This window comes from Trichogramma pretiosum, unplaced genomic scaffold (genome assembly GCF_000599845.2).
Source record: "Trichogramma pretiosum strain Unisexual culture from Peru unplaced genomic scaffold, Tpre_2.0 scaffold16, whole genome shotgun sequence".
In the NCBI taxonomy this organism is placed as follows: Eukaryota; Metazoa; Arthropoda; class Insecta; order Hymenoptera; family Trichogrammatidae; genus Trichogramma; species Trichogramma pretiosum.
Window position 1 is genome coordinate 1,796,936 of NW_019641647.1, and position 10,411 is coordinate 1,807,346.

At 35.2% G+C, this 10,411-nt stretch overlaps 1 protein-coding gene across 1 annotated transcript; it reads left to right on the top strand.

Moving 5' to 3' along the window:
- Positions 1-252: 252 nt before the first annotated feature.
- LOC106658326 lies at positions 253-10,296 on the top strand. Its single transcript, XM_014380224.2, has 6 exons — positions 253-278; positions 8,731-8,813; positions 9,297-9,377; positions 9,449-9,579; positions 9,655-9,792; positions 9,874-10,296. The coding sequence occupies exons 2-6, from the start codon at positions 8,753-8,755 to the stop codon at positions 10,018-10,020; spliced, it is 558 nt and encodes a 185-aa protein (XP_014235710.1). The 5' UTR covers positions 253-278; positions 8,731-8,752; the 3' UTR covers positions 10,021-10,296.
- The last annotated feature ends 115 nt before the right edge of the window (positions 10,297-10,411 follow it).

A 10,411-nucleotide genomic window follows, 5' to 3' on the forward strand; every position in this document is an offset into this window, starting at 1 on the left:
CCTCATCAACGCCGAGCTGCTGCGATTGTTGCTGCGATTACTACGAAGCTGCCATTCGTATTGGCCATGATGTGGCTGTTGATTTATCTAGAGCTCAGTCACCCAATTACTGGATGCCACTCTTGGTGGAGCTGCTGCGCTTGCTGTTGGTAGCCGAAGATCTCCGATTCTCTGGTACGAAGCTGCCTCTAATTTGCTGGGATTACCAAGATTTCAGTCTTCACGATGGCTATACGACAGAGAAGAAGTAGTGGACTCTCATTCAGATAGTGATATAGGTAATTGATCCTTAATTAAATAATAATGGAAGAGATTACTACTATACCCCCCTCCCCACTATCTTGCATTTACCCAGACCCGAAGACCTGTGGGACAAGGGAAACCTGCTGGTATACGTAGTGCATGTGCACTACACCCTCCTCCTCCATCCTCCAGGAAAAAACCCGCCCCGAGACAGGCGGAGCACATGGGTTCTCATCCCGCCGAATGAATCTCTCTCATTATGAACCATTATTATACAGGGTGTCACAAAAGTATGGAAACCTCCTAAAAGCGGGCTAAATATGCGAAGAAAAAAATCTAAACCTCATATCCGACGTATTTTTTTATGGGGAATCCAATGGTGACCTTGGATTTGACCTTAAACATAACCTCAAAGCTACAGCGACCCAATAATCGATGTTTGAAATGGAAATCCATATTTTTTATTGCAAATTTGTTGTATTTCGTTTTTTTTTTCAAGGCCATTTTAGGGGGGCTACAGGCTCAAATAAAACCCTGATTTAACATAAAATTAAGCTCAAGCAAGAACTTAATTTTCTTATTGTAGCGCCCCAAAAATGATATTGGAAAAAATATACAGGCCTATTCGAACGTAAAATTTTTCGCTCTTTTCAATGGTGACCTTAAATTTGACCTAGAACATAACCTAAAAGCTGCAGCAACTAAAAATCGAGTTGTTACTTAGTAACCCCAATTTTTTGTTTCAGATTTGAAAAGAGCGAAAAATTTTACGTTTAAATATGTAGTTTGTTTTTTGTTCAAGATAATTTTGGGGGCGCTACAGTTAGAAAATGAAGTTCTTACTTGAGCTTAATTTTAGGTTAAATCTTGGTCTTATTTGAGCCTGTAGCAACCTTAAATTAGCCTCGAAAAAATAAGGGGGGTGGAGCCCCCCTAGTATATATAATACTTCTATATTTACTTCACCTGTTCGCTCGTCACGTACATGCGTAGCAAGCATGTCACAGACAATGGCTTCATGACTCCGATATGGATGAAACTTGCTTACGGGGTATTTTCGGATACCGTCGACTGCTTCGGTTGGGTGGTAACAAAACGTACAACCATAAAATCCATTGAACTGTTTCATATTCAATAAACTGTTATGTGGTCTTTGAGCTTCATTATAGTTGAACTGTTCAATAATGATCATGTTTGGCAATTGGATAAATCACCAAGAAGTGATCTCGAACGATTTTTCATTAATAAGTGCAAGCCAAATTTAACCAAAGTACCAGTAGAAATAAAACAATCAATTAGCGATTGCTTCAACTATGATTTCCAGTCCAGGCTAGAGACTCATACAATCTTAAAAGTTCTTAAATTTTCATGTGTAGTTCAAATTGACAGTGATTAAATATTAAATAAGAACCCTCTGTTTATTTATACGGTGATTATAACTGTGACATTAATTGTTCGAATCGATATGAACTACGACTAATTTCAAGTAGTTTAAAAAGAAAAAAAAAGTCGCGAAAAAATCGAGATCGACATTGATCTTTACGAACTCGTGAGAGTAAGAAGTAAATTTGGATTTTGTTCCGTTATTGTTTTTCTTTAACTGTTTAACCCATTAACGCGCAAAGGTGCAATTTTGTGCATGAATTTTCCGTTGTAAGAAAATTATAGATAAAGTTGGAATATTTTCTTGAAAATCCATATCCAGAGGTTTTTGGGTATGCTCTTTCAGTATCCGGTGTTATTTTTGCGATAAATAAACATTATAATCGTTTATTTTGCAATTAAAAACAAAAAACGTGATTTTTGGCTTGAAATTTTTTTTCAAAGTCGATTTTCTACCTTGCCCTGCTTTCAGAGGGTTCCCATAACACCAGAAATCGTACACTTTTTCTCTGAACCTTCAAAAAATGCGCTGCCGCGATTTTTATCTAGCCCCTATATTTTTAAAATGGCGAATTTATACCGAGCAGCGGTATAAAAATTCACTCATTTTTTACTCAGAACCTATTTTACATGCGCTAAATATGAACTCAAAAGTACAATTTGGAGTGTAAAAACTTATTTGAAATCGTTTAGAGAATACGTGTGAATTTTTTCAGAGTTTTTCAGACCATTTTGAAAATTTTGCAAAATACGACCATTTCCCAGCCTGTCGAAAAAATCCAAAATGTTCCAAAAAATATCTGAAAAATTCTTAAAAAATTCTGAAAAAATTCTGAAAAAATTCACATGTATTCTTTGAACAAATTTGAACACTTTCCATTGTATGACCTTTTTTTATAAAGTCAATAATTTACAAATAAAAAATGAGGGAATTTTTATATCGCTGCTCGGTATAAATTCGCCATTTTAGAAATATAGGGGCTAGATAAAAATCGCGGCAGCGCATTTTTTGAAGGTTCAGAGAAAAAGTGCACGATTTCTGGTGTTATGGGAACCCTCTGAAAGCAGGGCAAGGTAGAAAATCGACTTTGAAAAAAAATTTCAAGCCAAAAAATCACGTTTTTTGTTTTTAATTGCAAAATAAACGATTATAATGTTTATTTATCGCAAAAATAACACCGGATACTGAAAGAGCATACCCAAAAACCTCTGGATATGGATTTTCAAGAAAATATTCCAACTTTATCTATAATTTTCTTACAACGGAAAATTCATGCACAAAATTGCACTTTTGCGCGTTAATGGGTTAACCTAGAATCAAATTTATATACTAAAAGTGTCTCGAAAATTAATATTTGTAAATATTAAAAAATACTGATCGATCGGCAGATCCACGATCTGTCCTCGCTTTTATAGCGAGTTGTAGATTCTTTACAAACCGAGAATCTTCGTAAGTATTTATTTTTTCCACGCGTTTTCTTTCTAAATTAAAATTCATTTACTTTATTGTGTTGTATTTATCTGTAAAATAATGAGTTTTTATCTAAATTAAATTTTGGGTTTTTAATGCCTCTGAGCTTCTTCTCAAATACAAATTATTTTTGTTTATCATATTTACATGCATATACCTTGAACTTGGTTATCATGTCATCTCAGACATGATAACTTATTACACGTCAATTCATTAATGATACATAAGTTAGTATTAGAGTACATCTGTGGTCTCTGTTGCTTGGATTTGAAGGAACGACACGGTCTGGCATTGAGTTCTGCCGAAGTGTAATACGACTAGCTGGAAAAAGCTGTTTATAACCTTTTTTAAACTTCAAAGTACTTTTATAAGCTTTTGTAACTTTTATAATGTTCTTCATTTTTTTTTATAGATTGATAATCAACCTGTTGAAATAATGAATTTGAAACACTAATTGAAAAAATTAAGTCATTAAACAATAAAAAACAATATTGATTGCCAATTATAAATTGAAGTAGACTCAGTAAATAACAAACTTTTAATCATTAATTGAAAGCCCAATTAATATCTGAAATTGAATGACTTAAAAAGTAAAATTTGCACAACACAATAGTATTGTAGTACCCAGAATTTGACATAATTATCATAAAACTTTTAAAAACGTTTGCACTATTTCATAAACATTCATAAAATGTTCAAATTTATTAGACTCACTGGTTTAGAAGAAACGCATGCTTGAGATGAACTACTTGATGATAGTTTTTCTCTGAATTCTCAGTCGAAGGTCTCTATTTTTATAGCTCTCAAAAGCATCACTTTCACTCTCTGAAAAATAATTTTAAAATTTACATCTAGGAGTAATAAAACTCAACAACTAGTCAACATGCATGAAGATTATCAATATACCTCCAAGACTATAGATATGGCAAGCAACCAATTTACAGCAATTTTTCTGTGAAGAACATTTTTGTAATTTACATTTTTTTTCAAAATAATAGTACTTGTGGGATTCATCATAATCCATATTATGATTATCTTCTTGCAACCAAGATTATTGAGATCTTGAACGCAGAGTCGTCTCCGGCATAGATGCCACTTAGTTGTGGCTTTGAGGTTGGGTGGAGGTCGCCGGTGGTGTTTCTCCACCTCGCCAGTTTAATTTTTTCCTTCAAATGGCTTAATGACAATTGATTCATCTATTATTTCATCGAGCAAGTCCTTTGAAAATACTCTCATCTGACCTGGAGCTGAAGGTCCGAGCTCAACTAGTGAGTTCTCTCGGATGAGAACGAGTTGGAACTTTGCGAAAAGATCGTCCCTTACTTAAGCCCTGGCAGCGACATGTCTCTTGTGGAGAACGACGATGGCGGTCGGGGCCCCCTAGCGGCAGAAGCGGAAGCGGGAGGAGTGAGAGGGATAAAATAAGGAAAGAGATTGTTCTGTAGAGAAACAAATTTAACTTTTATTAAAGTAAACTGTCCCTATCCAGCAAACAACCTTAAACAACTCGAGGAGTTGTAAAATCTCTAGAAGTCCGAGAGGTGTGTGTGATCTCCGGTGATCCGGGAAAACACGTCGCTTGGGTCTTGGTGACTCTGGATAACCGAGAGTGTCGCACTACTCCGGAGGTCCAGGAGATGTGCTCGGCTCAAGAGCCCACGAGCGAATGCCCACAGCGGCCCGGCGCGCCGACTATATAGCGCGGCGCGGACGGTCCGCGACGCCAGCGGTGGTGGAGGCTGCCGCTGCGTCGCGGCTGAGAAGATTTGTATAGATTTGTATAGATTTGTATAGATTTGTTTATTAGGCCTCGGGGCAAGCCCCATCTGGCACGATGTGATACACAAAGGCAATTACATTTATTTTAAAATTTCTTAGAATGAGAACAAACGAATTAAAATGATTCTATAAAGTACAGTAAGACTAGCTCTACTTGAGAGCTGATTAGCGCAGTTTAAGCTAAACAGGTTAGCTCAATCGTGTCAGCCAACAGGCAGCCAGGCATGAGATATGAATTAATGGAGAGAGTGAGGAGCAATAATAATAATGTAATAGGATGAAGATATTAGAAGTGAAAGAGTGAAGCCACGAGTCATAGCCGAACCTAACCAGACTCACGCACGTCCAGCTCTCGAAGCCAAACAAGAGAATGCCTCCTGAGAGTGGAAAACAGACGCGGTTCGAAGACGACCCTGCGCTCAAATATGCTGTTTATCAGGCTCGTCGCGCATGGCAAATGACCCCGTAAGAGCGCCCAAGCGAGCGAACCTCAGGATCAGCGAACGCTGGGGTAATCTCGCTGATGAGCGCAGATAGACAGGGTTTTGGAATGAGAGACAACCGAGAGCGATGGACGCTACAAAGTAGCGGCGCCATGCTGACACCGAAAGCCAACCCAGGCTCAATCTATGAGGGGTGACATGGTCGTGCCAGCCGATGCGATCGATGACAAAACGTACACGCATTCATCGCACGCTGGAGCCTGTTATTGAGACATGCAGGGATATGTTAGTATGGCACATGCATAATCGAAGTGAGGGAAGGCGAATGCCTCAATAAGCTCTTTGCGGGTCTGTACATTGAGGGCGCGACGAATGGGCCGAAGAGTGCGCAGCACCGCGTGGACAATCACCTGGTTCACTTGCCTATTCCAGTTTAGATTGTAGATGAAATTACAAGATTTTTGGTAAAAAAAAATTTGGGATTTCCATGCACACTTGGGAAATATTGGGATTCAAAGTTTTGTCCATTTTACATAGAATCAAGTGGGAAGTGGCAGTTTTTAGAGTACTGTGAGCTCAAATTACTTTAGAAGTTAATGAAACTATTATATGTTATAGGAAATTTCATCAGCTTTCGAATAATATAATTATAAATGGGTGTTTCCAACCATTTTCAAAAGATATTAAGAGTCCAACACATTTTCCCTATGTACTGCCATGCTAACGCTGTGCGCTGCTTAACGCATATAGCCTTGCGCATATAGCGTTCCAACACAGAACCACCTTGCATCGCTACAGTCTCCTTAAATAGCGAAAAACGTGGTTTTACGGATGAATTCTGGTCTCGCGCGTCTATTCTCGTTGTCTCCTGTTACCCCCTCTCCTACCGGCTGAGCGGAGAGCGGCTGTGCGCGTCCAGAATTCGTTCGTAAAACCAAGTTTTTTGTTACTTAATTTTACATAACTTTTGAACCGTTTGAGTCTCTAACTTGAAGTTTTATACAGACCTTCGTTATTAGATTACCTTTCCATTAAGACAGCTTCGAACATTGAGTTAACTTTAAAAATTGAGTTAACGAAATATTGAATTGATAACGAAAAATTGAGTTAACTTTAAAGTCAATTTTCTTTATGAAAATTAACTTTTTTCGAAAAACTAATACCACTATTGGAAAGAACGGACAAAAATCTATCGTAATACATATGCGCAATATTTTTTCAGGCCCAATTGCGCCGGCCGCGACGAGCTAGAAAAGTTACGATACATAAAAAAATGCCCCGTGCGAGTGCACTGTCTGGTCGAGCGTGGAATACGTACTATATAAAGCCGGCTTAACTTTGCAACTCGTATAAAAAAGATGTTCGCTTCTATTTTTCCGATTTTTGTCAGTAATTTTTTTTTTTTTTTTAATGTTAGAACTAATAATTGAAAAAAGTGGGGATGATTATTAGACAAGAGGAGTAGAGCTTTAATTTGAAACAAATAACGTAAGAATTGTTTATTATTTCGAAAGTTACATAACGATGAAGAAAACATTTTTTAAATAAATTACAAATATTGTAAATCTATTCTTTTTTTGGAAAGTAGTTGAAATTTTATTTGGGTATTATTGGGATTCTCAACGTATTTAAAAAGTTGCACCAAGAAAATTAGGCAATGCCTTATTTCATTTGAATTTCATACATAAAAATAAGAGTAATTACATTTTTAGGAGGAAGCTTTTTGCCATTGTGTTGTTTTTTTTTTAGCTTTTGCCATTGTGCCATGTTTCTTTTCTCTAATCAGCGGTCCAAAAGCTTCCAAAACATTGTATTAAGCATTTCAAATAAAGCAAGCAGCGCTTTGTTGCGATTTCAAACTTTTTAAACAGTTTTAACTAAAACAAATAGAAAAATGCAGAAATGAAGCAGTTACGCATGCTGCAAAGAATAGTCAAAAAGTTACACTCACGCTTTTTGCGCTCACTCTTGAAATTGGAAGAAACAAAATGAAAATATTTCATACACGGCAGAGACACTACACAGAACCGTATAGGATGCGCATGTACGTGTGCGTGTATGAAGGTGTGTGTGTGTGTGTGTGTGTACTTGCAAAACTATTACACCGTAAGTATACACAATGAATCGTCAAAGTGGGGACCGGCATTAAAAGTGAGAGCCCGTCGTCTTCTCGAATATACACTAGCTGCGGAACTCCACTTCAATACAGTCCGTCGACCTCCATCGGCACCTTTCACTCGAATTGTATATTTTTCGGAGCCGATAGACGTCATTATTAAAAAAGCAAAGCAGTTTTAAGCTGGAACATTTAAGTGTAAGATTTAATAACTTTACAATAAAAGTTTTCCGTGGTACTCATCAGTTTTTTAAAATTTGTTACAATAAAATTATATCTGTTTGAATTTTATTTCATTTATTGTAAAGTTTAACGTCCTTGGCAATAATCAGTGGATCATAAAATATGAAAAGCGTTCATGTTCATTTGACGGAAAATGATATAAGTGGTCTTTGAAAAGTGATGTGATGTTATATATTATAAAATAAATGTGTATATGAGGTAGTTGATTTCACTTTCAAACGAAAGTTCATACATAAGTATAAGTATATTTGTAGTAACTTCAGTTCTTTGCGCTCTGAAACTCGAAAAGCATTCTTTTTTGAACATCGTTGATTTGACGCGAAGCATTTGTTGAAATCGACAAAAATTTATTACATTCAAATATTCTATAAGTGAAGAAATGTGAAATTTTGTTAATAATGTAAGTTTTACTTTGTAAAAAAGACAATGTAGTGTTTAACTTGGTAAGAAGTACACAAACTAAACCGTTAAAGCTAATTTTAAATAAACTGTACGTTGTCCAAGCCGTATACTACTTTAAAAAAAATCTAAACTAGATCACCTAATTATAAAAAAATGCTGTTTTTGAAACTTTTAAATCAAATCATAATGGCTTAAACTTGAGCTAAACATAACTTGGTTTAGTACAACTAAACATTTTTGTTAAGAAAGTCACTCATCATAAAGAAGAAATGTGTTTATGTTTTTAATGTTGAAATCGTTCCTCGCATTTTTAGCAGCTTTCATATCCTCTTGTTAGTGATCAAAATTTCGTTGAATCTATAAACTCGTTGAAAATCTCTCTAAAAATTTATAAACGATGTAACATTGGGCGATTATAATACTTTCACTCGTGGAGCTCGCTCATGTCATTTGTTGCACTCCATCAGAGATTTAATTAAGCGTTTCGATTAACCTCCTTTTATAGGATTATCATGAATGCAACATCTGAATCAACCTATATACTCGCTTCAATGAGATGATAAAACTTTTTCTTAAACTCTCATATTATTATTATCATAAATAAAAAAATCCTTTGAAGCAAATAATGATGCAAGTGTGTTAATTTGCAGGAACAAAAACACGGTTTACAAGATGCCATTCAACAGGGTTGACTTGATAATTACTTGTCTTGCGCTTCTCCTCCTTGGACACTGTTAGTATTAATATTTTATGCAAAATATTTTTCACAGTACAATTAGCATCTCTCGGGTTTGTAAAGAACTTCTTACTTTTTTTTCTGACATCTTGTAACACGTTAGGCTGTGGCCTTCGCCCACTTTTTTCTTCGATTATGTTGAGTAGTTTTTACTTTCGCGAATATCGGTGACGTATATTATGTTATTTGCTGCATATGTGTATGAAGTTTGTAGTATGCATATTTTATGACACATAAGCCTAATAAATATGAAATTGCAAATATTTTTTAATTTTCAAGAGGATCGTACAATCTCAGATGCTATTTACCGCTTTTTTAAACAAGTTCACAGCGGAAGTTCACATTCAGAATGTGTTTTAGCCTCAAAAATTAAATAACTAGAATTAATTCAAAATATTTAATAAAAATATCTTTACATAATAAGAGTCTTTTAAAAATCTCAATTTATTTATGAAATAAAAAAGAAAAATATATTTTCAGGTGCAACATGTTTAATTGTCCCAGAAGAAATTCCAAGTTTGCTCTCTCTTGTTTACTCAAATATTCCCCCAATTAAAAAAGGTACTTTAATAATATTTTTTTAAAATCAAGTTTAAGTTAAAAGTAAATTAGAAAAACTACTTTAATTTCAGGTACCGATTCAAGATTAGGGGTCGGTTTTAGATTTGGTGAGCACGCAGACTTTCAAGTACTTCTGGAATTAGGTCCGCAATTTGAAACGGATCCTATTGGTCTCCAAAAAGATACCGCTAACAGAAGATCGGTATGTACCAAGTATTAATAAGGTAAAATTTATTCTAATGCTTGGAGCTAATACAATTTTTTATATTTATATTAGGCTGTACTGCATTCGGCTATGAATGGCGAACTGGGACCTCATGCTCAACAAGTTGCGAAGCATCAAGTTCAAAGATTATTGCAAGAAATGATCGCAAAATATAAAAAGAAAATACCACAGAAACGTCCAGAGGAGAAGGTTTGTAGTTTTTCATTAAGTTTCTTTATCTTTTAACTTAATTTAGTACGGTCAAATTATAAAATACAGTTATCATTGTAGATTAGCGACAACGATTGGCTTAAGAAATGGAGCAAAAGTCAAGGTGTTGATGAAACGGAAACTTCAGAATTAGATATTGTAACATCGCGCTCACCTCTGCCAGTTATTAATCGAATTAGAGTCGTAAATGCTCCAACTACGCCTTAAATCGGGCCAAAAGACTTATATACTTTAAAATGTCATGGTGCATGGTTTATAAATCCATTAAGGACGTGTAATTCACATGCCATTATTTAAATAGATTTTTACATGTCTCTAGGTTTTCTTTCATTGTAAATATGTAAATAGTAAACACTTCATATTTCATGTAGTTTTATAACAAATTTTGGGTTTGATATTCACTAAACAATGCCTCTATACAGGTCCTTTCTTATTTTTTGTCGGCAAATTAGTATACTTCCTTTAACATAGGAGTAAAAGTACCGACAAAAGGTATGATTTGTTAATAATGAGTGAAAAATTAAATGGCCATTTTTATGGATTTTTTATTTTTGCAATCTCTAAATTTTTACGCTACTTAAATTTAATGCTAAGTTTT

What these genes read in the sequence shown, in the direction of transcription:
- LOC106658326 (XM_014380224.2), top strand. Translation starts at nt 8,753, where the DNA reads ATGCCATTCAACAGGGTTGACTTGATAATTACTTGTCTTGCGCTTCTC. An exon ending in TATTCCCCCAATTAAAAAAG is followed by an intron (nt 9,378 to 9,448) that starts GTACTTTAATAA and finishes CTTTAATTTCAG; the next exon opens with GTACCGATTCAAGATTAGGG. An exon ending in ATACCGCTAACAGAAGATCG is followed by an intron (nt 9,580 to 9,654) that starts GTATGTACCAAG and finishes TATTTATATTAG; the next exon opens with GCTGTACTGCATTCGGCTAT.